This window comes from Solanum verrucosum, unplaced genomic scaffold, assembly GCF_900185275.1.
Source record: "Solanum verrucosum unplaced genomic scaffold, falcon-dt-bn FXZP01000257.1, whole genome shotgun sequence".
In the NCBI taxonomy this organism is placed as follows: Eukaryota; Viridiplantae; Streptophyta; class Magnoliopsida; order Solanales; family Solanaceae; genus Solanum; species Solanum verrucosum.
The window spans coordinates 3,087,642-3,099,013 of record NW_026020539.1 but is presented as its reverse complement, the minus strand read 5'-3'; the positions used below and the strand labels follow the sequence as shown (position 1 = coordinate 3,099,013).

Sequence of the window (11,372 nt, the reverse complement as noted above, 5' to 3'; positions counted from 1 at the left end):
GTTGTTCTATAGTGCAAGCCATTTTGATATTCTTTAATGCTTTAAAAGTTGAGATGAGAGGTAGAGATTGTCCCACTGGGCGTGCCAGAATTTGTAGACGATAAAATTCACGTCAAGAAAATAATAATCAAGAATAGAAAATTATGCAACAATCGTTTTATTGATTTAAAGTGCGAGTGTTACAATCTCTATGATTCCTCTGAATTCGCCTTTTTTGGATATAATTCAAGGGCTCTTGAGCTTCATCTTGAATTTATCTTGAACTTGAACTTGATCTTGATCTTTGATCTTTGATCTTGAACTTTATCTTGATCTTGACTTATAGTTGATTTCAAGGGCTTCGAGCTTGATCTTAAATCTGATGGTCTTGATCTTGATCGTTCTTGAACTTGAACTTTATCTTGATCTTGACTTCTAGTTGAATTCTAGGGCTTCGAGCTTGATCTTGGATCCGGCAGTCTTGATCTTGATCGTTCTTGAACTTGAACTTTATCTTGATCTTGAATCCGACGATTTTGATCTTGATCGTTATTAAACTTGAACTTTATCTTGATCTTAACTTCTAGTTGAATCCAAGGGCTTCGAGCTTGATCTTGAATCTAGCGGTCTTGATCTTGATCGTTCTTGAACTTGAACTTTATCTTGATCTTGACTTCTAGAATTCTTGAACTTGTAGAGAAATCTGCGGTCTTTGATCCACAAGCTTTCTCTAGCTTTTCGTTAGAATTCTTAAACTCGTAGAGAAATCTGTGGCTTTTGATCCACGAGCCTTCTCCAACTTCTTGTTAGAATTCTTGAACTTGTAGAGAAATCTATGGCGTTTGATCCACGAGCTTTCTCCTTCTTGTTTAGAATTCTTGATTTCTTTTCTGAATTATGAGACCCCTATTTATAGTTTTAGAATAGAAGAGTTGTGATAGAAATATGATTCTCTTCGGCCAATCAGATTTAAGTGACATGGCATATGAGCTTTATGGAGCAGACTTTAATTAAATTCATATTTATTAGATTTAAATAATTGACTCAATATTAATCCTTAATGTTTATTTGGACTAATATATTCATGAATTTTATACAAAATCGAATCATTTTATAAATTTATATTTAATAATTTTAAATGACTACAGCATAACCATCATCAGAACTAGAAACATTTCGTTTTCACCCCAAATGCGTAGATAATTCCAAATGCAACTTCTGGGTATATGCAGATGATCATGAAATTGGGCAAGGCAAGCTCTTTGTTAACAAAAACAAAGTAGCATTTCTCACAACAAGAAGAAAAATGCAACAAGGCTGAAGGAAGAAGAGACCCAGGGTTCAGAACATCTCAATAACAATAGTTATTACACTGATTTTTGCTAAAAGAATACTGATACTTTCATTTTTACATTTCATAAGGCCAAATTCCTATACATCCAATATCATTCACCGAGACCATCATGCCAATGCCTAGCTGATTTCTTTTTTAAGCATGTAATAGATAAAGCAAACACCAATTCCAATTGGATATGTCCTTTCTTTATGATCAATTTTAAAGCTGGAGTGATGTAAGTTAGCTGTGTCATAATTCAGTGCTTCCTATTTTCCAAACCACCTCAACCAATTGAGGCTAGCATCTAAGTCCACTCTATGTACTACCTGTGCTAGATAATATGATGAATGCACAAACTACAGAGAGTGAGAACACCGACACCCAAGTATTCTCAGTGTACATCTCCATCGCATCTGTGAATGAAAAACGTGTCCGACTCTCAGCCCAGTTACGGAGTCGATCCGCCTCTGCAGCATACAGTGCTCTTCCCTGAACATGTATAAATAATTAGCAACTTACTAAAAACCATAAGAGTAATTTACAAATCAAAAAGCTAATAACACTTGAAACTGAAGCTTATACAAGGATGAACACTCAAGACTGGAACATATTAGCAGACTGAGCTTTGAGTATAAACTATTCAATTATTTCCTACTAAAGTAATACTTGCTTTTCTCAATAGGTAATGCTGACAAACATAACACTATCACTATGTACTCCATGAGATATTAGTACACAAGCTTAGCTATACCATATTGACAGAGAAAATCATAAAGCATCAAATTATGGCAACACATAAAACCCCACATGCACCTGTTAAATGTAATAGGTTACCTGATCATCAAACCATCGGCCCCGTCTCAACCATGCGGTTACTAAGGCAATTAAGATCCTTGGTGGAGTCAAATAATTGATGGCTCTTCCACTTCCTTTTACAACCCGCATCCTTGGCACTAGTGTTCTAGCAACTGTCTCTGGATGTTCGCAAATGATGTTAAACATCTGCCTATTTTGGATAGTTGATCCACTGCAGGAGAGTCTCATTCTTAGTAAACTGAACTATAAAATAATTTGATATGGTCCTAATGAAAATCGAAAAGAAAAGTATACTCTTAAAAGTTCTAAGCAGTTTAAATAGTTGCCTGTAAAAGCAGGGAGAAAAAGCCCAACACTTCCTGTTTTAAAACAAAGAAAACCTACTCATGTAGATGAGTATCATTATTAACTTCTCCTGTAAGTACATGTGGCAAAATTAGCCCAAGAAAACATTATCCGCCCATGTTTCAATGGGCTATTGACCCGCCCATTTATTAGCACAACCAACCAATTTAAGCCCAATTTCTATTGCATTGATATGTAGCACAAATTGACTCATGAGAAATCTTGTCAAAATAATTTCAAAAAGACATCTTTTAATTTGATATGTTATGTATAGACGTAATAAAGGAAAAACTAGTTTTATAAAGTACAATTTTTTTATTTTATAAAACAACAAATAAAGCAATTAAAACTTAGTAAGAATTGGATTGGTTGGGTACCCGTATTTGGACGCATATCAGTCCAAACCATACCAAGTAACTTTTGGGTAGGTCAATAACCCATCCATTTATTAACTCAACCCATTTTGACCCACTCAAATTCAGCCCAAACCACCCATTTGTCACTTCTATCTACTAGTGGGCATTGGAGATAGAGTATGAAAGGGAGATCACTAAATTAGGCTCCAGTTTCACCATGGTGGAAGGATTAGAAAAGGTGGTCACAATTGATTACTAGAACAAAAAAAGAAATTCAAACTATCAATCTATCTTTGCACATCAGAAAAGAGAATCATCTCAGAGGTAAGAATCTCTGGTCTGATATTTCAGTAGTCTTTATGTACCACTGAATGGTGTGGATAACTAGTCCTCCTTGGTGGCACTACCAAAAAGAATAGGATACCAAACCGGACAGATGATCCTCTTCACATATATTGTTCATGAAGCAACTCAAAAGACATTTAAGTGCACAGATCTGATGATCCTCTTCACATACCTCAGAAGTAGGTCAGTTAGGACCATGCCTGGAGAGGCCGTATGCACTCCAACTTTTGACCGCTTGCACTCCTTCAGTAGGGATGATTGAAGCTGCCTGAGACCACATTTTGTAGACCCATAGCTGCAGAACAGTAAAGGTGATAACACCGAAATCAATATCCATCAGAAAAGTATTTGATGAATGTCTGGTAAAGATCCGCTAATCATAATAGATAACCTAGAATTCCAACCACAACAATCAACTTACACAGCTGTTAGTGGGGTGCTAGATCCTCCAGAACCTGCACCATCCATGTTAAAGACATGTCCACCTTTGTTTTGGGTTTCCATGATTTGGATGGCTTCTTTAGTGCATAGTATAGAACCAATCAGGTTTGTGGAGACAATCTGTATAAAATGATTTTGGTGAGCAACAGGCCAGAAATACTTACAAGAATATTAGGTTACCCACCATGCAAGTACACAGCAGATAGTTGATTATATGCACATTAAGTTTTAACTTGAACATTCAATAACCATGAACGCTTGCTATGCATGACGAGATGGGGGGAAATTGTCGAGAAGTAGCTATCAGAAAAAAGAAGAAATGGGGATATATTGATGGATAATCCAGGAAAACGAATAGTTAAAATGACTGACCTGTGTTAGTAATGAGTGACCTGGTATATAAAGTATAAAAACTATATATATGTGTTTGGGGGGACGGGGAAAATAATTTGTTAACAAAGTTCTGCTAGTGAATTGTTAGGAAACTCACAGTGCAAACACCACCCACCCTTCCACAAAAGAGAGAGAGAGAGAGGGGGGAAATAACAAAAACAGCTCTGACTTGAAAATTTAATATACCCCACCCTAATGCCGACCCACCCCCGATCCATCTACTATGACATATGCATCCTTGAAAACAATATTTTGCTAGAGTTTAGAAATGGAAGAAGTTGTAGAGCATCAACATAAATATATGAAGATTGTCAACAACATGCATACCTCTTGAATATCATTGTTGGTAAACTCCAGCAAGGGTCGAAAGCCTTTGTTTGTCCCAGCATTGTTCACCTATATAAAAGACAATCTTTAGAAACATGAAAACAGAACAACAAATCAGGAAAAGGGCTTTTTTTTCCTCACAAGTACTCTGGATGTGGATGACTATATTTTCTACTCAAAACCCTGTAGTCCTTGCCATATGATGTTTAGTGTATTTCGATTATCCCACTATTTTAATGTTGTTATTGTTTTTCTGTTGTAGACTTTACACTGCTTTTCTTATTAATTCTTCCATTATGTTCTTCTTCTTTTACTTGGGTTTGATGCACTTGAGCCGAGGGTCTTTTCAAAAGAGTCTCTCCACCTCCCCAATGTAGTGGTATGTTCTGTGTACACTACCCTCCCAAACCCCACTTTGTGGGATTTCACTAGGTAGATTGTTGTTGTTGTCGTCTTTTGCTATCGAGATAAAGAAATGTTAACAAAAGAAAATTACTTACCCAAATGTCAATATAACCAAGTTCATCTGCAGCAAACTTGCCCAGTTTTTTAACATCAACAGGGTCAGAGACGTCACAAGCGATACCAACCACTTTTGCATGTGCCAGCTTTTTTCTAGCAGACCCAGTGGCAGCATTCAAAGCTTGCTTCAGATTTTCCTCAAGCTCCTCGATAGTCAAACCGACAGACACAGGGCTGTCTTCAGGAATCATGTATTAACAAGAGATCTTTAACTACAAGCAAACTAAATAAGTGGATTCAATAATTCCTTGGAATTACCTGCGAGAGGTAACAATGACTCGGTCTCCAGAAAGTAAGAATTCGCGCGCAAGAGCTTTCCCTAGTCCCCTTGTACTGCACCAAACAATAATTAAAAGGTAATTACGTTAGAACACCATCTTCAGTCCAAATTGAAAAACCTATAATTTCTCTCTCTCTTTGTTGCAAAATTCACGAGGAGAAACGGAAGAGAGAATTCCCTTGATGAAAAGGGATATTAGTTCAATGAGACTTAACTTTGAGGGTTAAGTAGAATCATCTTCAAATATGTAAATGCATTTTCAACATATAAATTGTTAAAGATGAGGGAGATGAATTGCACTTTCTACCGTCCAGGTAGCAAGACTAACCTTGTGCCGTTGTTAATTCAACACAATTTTTTTGAAATGAAATGCAGATGATTAAACACGCATGCATAAAAATTTAGCAACTGCAAAATACAATCAAAATGAAGCTATGAGTTTGAATATTAGTAAAGTGTTATACCTTCCTGTTATAAGGACATTACGGGGGCCAGCTCGAGCAACTTCATCCAAAACCAAATTGGATCCTATCATAGTGCCGATAATAATTCCTCCAAGCCAGCTGTACCATATCAATTCATTCATCTGGCTATCTCCACCTGTAACATTTACAATTAGAGTATATATACCCCTTATACAGTTACATCTATAAATGCCTTAAACTTCAATTTGATCCAATGAATTCGCTAACCTGACAACTGAAACCCAACGAACATGACAACACCTGTGCTCATCATTGTTATAATATATCTTCCAACATATAAAGCCAACTGCAAAAATCAAGACAGAATCGAGATCAAGGCATAGTAAGACCCCAAAGACTGGAATACAAATTAACTTTTGCCATTCTCAATTGATGTTAGGGAAAGGAAAATAAAAAAGCATTTCACATTGGAATTGATGTGTAAGAAACATATATACCGAGAATAATCTCTCCTCCAACATCTCCATAGCTTCTCTAAGCTTATTTTCAGTTCTCAAACTTGGCTTTGAACAACTCCATACAGCAGACCTAATAGCTCCAACAAATTTGTTCACCTTCACATATTCAGCCGGGCCCACATCCTCAGACTTAAAGCTCCTGCAAGGTTGTACAACAACTCTACGCCGTCCAATCAAAGGCCGGAAAACATTACCGGTCGGTAGAAGGCGGTGGCAGTCTAGCGTTGACACGTGTACCTTCGCCACCATGTCCATTTATTATTTTTTTAAAATTGGTGCACTTTTTCTTTCACTTTGTTTAAAAAGATTTGTATGATTTTTATATACTCTATATGTTATGATATGAAAGAAATAAATATCCAAATTTTTGGGGATTTGGATTGAGTGACTTGAAATTTTCTAGGATCTAGTAGTCTAGTAGAAAAGAAATATCTAAGGAGTTGGAAGGAATTTGATTTTTAAAGATCAAAGGGAAAGGCAAGTGTGATGACCACACGTTAAACCTACTCTTTATCTACACGTTTCATCTGCTACGTGCCATTGTGGGCCCGCATGCATGTTATGTGTGTGTGTCTCCTTTTACCATCAACATTATCTCCTCCTTCCTTCCCTCCCCACTTGTTTGAACTTTAATTCCATTGTGTTTAACAATTTTCTGAAAAATCAAATACGCAGATGAGACGTGACGGAATACAACTATCAATTCAAATTATTAAACTATATACATATATTACTCTATTCATTCTCTCTTACGTTATATTATTAACTAACAAATTATGTCATAAATCCATTAAACTAAGTGAATTGTCCCATTGAGTTTATTCATTAATTACTTGAATTCGTGTATGTATATTTCCAAGGTGATATGATCCATTGTGGATGACTATGTACCTACTTGTTTGGGCATTTAACATGATGACATTTGGGGTGATATATCAACACTATAAATAGAAGTATCATTCACCATATGTATGACACACTTGAATAAGAAGAAAAATTGTCATTTTCATCTACGTTTCTTGTCTTCTTCTCTTCGTACTTATATTGTTCTGAGTTTGATTTTATAACACGTTATCAGCACGAGACTCTAGCCAATTGAGATTAAGTTTTGATTTTTCTTTAACTCATGTTCTAGTTGATCTCGTTATGAAAATCAAGTAGGAAAAATCATAACTACTGCAATCAATGTATTATATGCATAAAATCATGTATGTATTTTCTAAAATCATTTTATGACTTAGAAATAAGTTTCAAACGATACTCTACAATACAATAGTGTTCGGTCACTAACATTGACCAAGAACCAAAGACATGCTAATACTGATTGAATATGACATGCTCTACAAAATTCCTTAAATGAAACAACGTATAAAGTTATAATAGCATGAGTTTGAATATTATTTTGATTATGCCAATCTTGAGGATAAATTTTATATTTTTCCTTATTACAATTACTTATATTGTCAAAGGCATTAGTTGAAAGAAGTGATTATATTTTATGAATTTTATTTCAATATTTTGAAAGACTCAAAGGGTGAGTCATGTTGTACTTTGGTCTATTATAGCATTGGTTGAGGGTAAGACGGTGGATTCAAGTCCTATCGCGCCAAAAGAGTAAGACATTAGGTTAAAGTCTGGATGCACCATAATGAAAAATGTTGCATGATAAGACAGTAGATTCAAGTTTTATCGCACCAAGAGGGTAACACAACGATTTGAATTCTGATGCGTCATGATGATAAGATATTGGATTAAAGTCCCAACGAATTATAGCCTAAAACGTTTTCTTACGGGTAAGACGTTGGGTTTCAAGTCTCAGCGCACTATATTGATGAGATGATTAATTGGAAAAATTAATATGCTTTTGATGAGAAGTCATGAATCTTGCCCTATTGAATTTAATGTGGTAGCAGTACATTATCATGATAAGTTTGAAATCAGCTCAATTGCTCCATTCTATCATATGAATGTGGTAGCGGTGAATAACAAGTCTGAAAGATGGCAAGTGATTGAATGTATGAATAATGGCATTGAGGGACATAATTATAATATTAATCATTGTGCTAATTATAAAAGGAAGGACACTATGGGCACTCCAAATAGTCCTTCAAAATGTGAAGGTAATTCTTATCATCACAATGGTATGAAAGGTCCGTGGCCGTTGCGCGACCTAATAATTTGATAAATTTATAAACATCCTTCATTAAAAGAAAGAACGATAAAATAGGTACACTTGACCTTTCAAAGTGATTTTGAGGTGTGTCACAAAAATATGATGAATTTCATAGGCATGGCAATGTGCTTATAATGCAAATTTATGAAGTACATATTAATGATTAGTCCATTTCTTGAAAAGACCATGACTTGTATTAAGCATTGTGAATGTTTGGCCATTCTTAAAGGTGAATGTGCCAAAATGTGATAAAAGTATGGATAAGGACATGTTCACATCTTACCTCTACGGGGGGGTTTGAGAGAATAAAAAAAATTGACATAAATGATCATTTGGTCATATACTTTGAGTGCATCACAAATATTGTGGTACTTTTTATTATGAACTACCGAAGGCAGAATAAAGAAATAGTTATTTCCTACAAAGATTGTGATCATGACTAAAATAAATATTGTTTTGTGACAACACAAATTTGTCAAATAAGTTTTACCTGCAATGATGATAATTTCTCCTTGAAGGAGATGGTCACCATAATAATAGTGTTGTGAAATTGTAGTAGTATATAAAATTAATTGAGAGTTCTGTAAGGGCTAATTTATTACTATCTGGAGGAATGAAATTGTCACTAATATTGGGGTTGTAGTAAGTCTTAAGAGAAACTTTTTAAGTTTTGGAGAATTGAAAGAAAAATTATTATATTGAGACTATAAATTAAGAAAAGATTTTATTATCTTCAGATTACTACAACCAAGTGGGTCATAAATATTTACGTAAAAGATTACAGTTTTTCCTCTTATTTGTTGTATACAAATATGAGCATGATTTTCACACCCCAAGCCTACATCCTGGACGCGACTGACACTCGAGAACCATTGCTGCTATCCAAGTGAACCCTTGACCTGACTCAATACTCAGCGGAAGACTTATTCAACATTAGATGAACTCAAAAGTAAAGGTTTTCTCAAACAGTCTCAAAATTGAAAACTTAGAATATTTTAAAGAAAACATTCAACTAGACCAAAGAGGCAACTCAAGTCTAGAACAGTAACAATTGAAAATGAAACAGACTTCTCAAAACTATATTGTCTATGAAGCCTCTAATAACTCTGATGGACATCAGGACAAGATCGACGACATCCTAATAAAACAAAACTAAAAAGTAAATGGAAATCCTTCGGAAGCAAGGAGGATCACCAAGTAAATCTGGAACTCGACTGGATCAACGGAGTGTCGCTTGATAATCCTGAATACTTGTATCTGCATCATTCATGATGCAGGCCAAATGACGTCAGTACATTGAATGTACGAGCATGTAAAGGGAACACTGAACATAACCTGCAAGCTTTAACTGATAAAAGGGGAAACCATACTCACCTCAACTTAACTCAGCTCAACTCAACTCAATAAGAAAGAAAAAATAAATATGTAGTTTATATAAAGCTTTTAAAACAGTAGATAATAACTCAATATATTTAAAAATACAATAATAACTCTTTACTCTTATTTGGGAGTTTTCTAACCAAAAACCATCACTATGAGCTATGTGATCATATATCGTCTCGCCCACATTGCCAGAACTGTCTTATATCGTGTTGTAGTATAAGACATCCTCAACTAAGTGGATCCACTAAGTTATGCTTAAAAAGAAATAAGGAATCTTCTAAAAAGTATGACCATTTACTCAGCTAGCATACATGGTTTATGAGAACTTTGAGTTGTCTGAACTCATCCCCATATTGATGCTCAATACTACTCCCAATAATATAACTCCTGCTCATATATTTAAAAACATTTCCTCATCCTCAGGCGTTGATATTATTACTGAAAAAGGTTCTCTTAAAAGAGATGATGCTCAAAAACTCCTCATTAAATCATTTGGAAATCAAGGTTTCCTCTCATTTTAAATGTAAAAGTATTTAAAATTGGGAATACTTCGTTCCCTTATATTCATTTTGAAGACATGAACTCAACTCTCCTCATCCTCATACTCAAGTACTCAAGTTTTAAATGATTGTAAAAGACTTCTCAAAGTGACTCAAAGAACTTCTTCAAACGTTACTCTTAACTCTATCTTGAATTTGAATTATGAATTCAAGAGTTATGACTTAAATATGCATGATCTCTCAAGGACTAATGATGATTTTAAGTGAGTATATCAAGTAGAAAACATAGTTACTATTTGAGGGAACTCACACGGAAAGAAGGTCGGAAGGGTAGGGGACCTAGCGACCCTGGCGCACTGAGTGACGCCAGCCCCTAAGCTATTAAGGGGGTTTGGGGCGTACTGAGTGGCACGTTGCACCAATCCCCAAACTACTGATGGTGGTTTGGGGCGTACTGAATGGTGCGACACCTGATGAGTCTGAGATTTGGACTCATTTAGGACTTTATTTATACAGATTTAGTGTCCTCAAATGCTTATTTTGTGTCAATAATTGATGTAAAACCATTTATTTCTAGGTATATTGATTGAGTAACAAAGCAAGGACACTAATTTACAAAAAGGAACAAAGTGAGATGAAAGAATGAAGAATAGCAAGTCTGGTGATCGCCAAGTCCACTTGGCGAGTCGCCGAATGGATACTCGACCGCCTAAAGTTCCAGTGTGCCAAGCCTTGAAGGAAAGAACCAAGTTGGGTAGAGAAAAGAGCAGTCGGCAAATCGCCAAGTGGTTCCGTGATGCAGTGTTAGATCGCCCAAAGTTACAGACCTTGAGGATGTTGAATGGCAAGGCAGAAGGGCGATGGAAATGACCAAAGGGCGGCTCGTCGAGTGGTTCGGCGAGCCTGACTTACTTCACCGAGTGATTCTTTGTAGCATATTTTTGGCCACTATAAATACATTTTTGAACATTTAGTTTAGTATCTGAGCTCATATATTTTTAGTCTATTATTGAGTTTTGAACTGGTGAGACAGTTTTCTCTAGTTTTTCCTATGTTTTGAAGAATTGAAGTTTTTCACTTTTGAGAAATTGGAAGCGGGTCTTTGAAATTCTTTGAATTGGAGCATTGTAAGGAAGAATCTACACTTACCCAGTTGATGGATAATCAATTTGGTATTTTTTTACCTTTTTATGATGTCTAGCTAAAACCCCAATTCTTGGGGTGTGATTATGT

The 11,372-nt window shown here is 35.5% G+C and overlaps 1 protein-coding gene across 1 annotated transcript; it reads right to left on the bottom strand.

Moving 5' to 3' along the window:
- Positions 1 to 1,223: 1,223 nt before the first annotated feature.
- LOC125809950 (probable chlorophyll(ide) b reductase NYC1, chloroplastic) lies at positions 1,224 to 6,362 on the bottom strand. The gene is made up of 10 exons (XM_049489486.1): positions 6,063 to 6,362; positions 5,833 to 5,911; positions 5,605 to 5,740; positions 5,119 to 5,193; positions 4,839 to 5,034; positions 4,339 to 4,407; positions 3,599 to 3,738; positions 3,350 to 3,472; positions 2,150 to 2,342; positions 1,224 to 1,804 (listed from the first exon to the last, which is right to left on the bottom strand). The coding sequence occupies exons 1-10, from the start codon at positions 6,336 to 6,338 to the stop codon at positions 1,631 to 1,633; spliced, it is 1,461 nt and encodes a 486-aa protein (XP_049345443.1). The 5' UTR covers positions 6,339 to 6,362; the 3' UTR covers positions 1,224 to 1,630.
- Positions 6,363 to 11,372: the final 5,010 nt, after the last annotated feature.

Bases quoted from the DNA above. Each gene is read 5' to 3' on its own strand.
- LOC125809950 (XM_049489486.1), bottom strand. From the start codon at position 6,338: ATGGACATGGTGGCGAAGGTACACGTGTCAACGCTAGACTGCCACCGC. The intron at 2,343-3,349 runs GTATGTGAAGAG...ACTCTCCTGCAG, and splicing joins CTAACTGACCTACTTCTGAG to TGGATCAACTATCCAAAATA. The intron at 1,805-2,149 runs GTAACCTATTAC...ATACATGTTCAG, and splicing joins GCCGATGGTTTGATGATCAG to GGAAGAGCACTGTATGCTGC.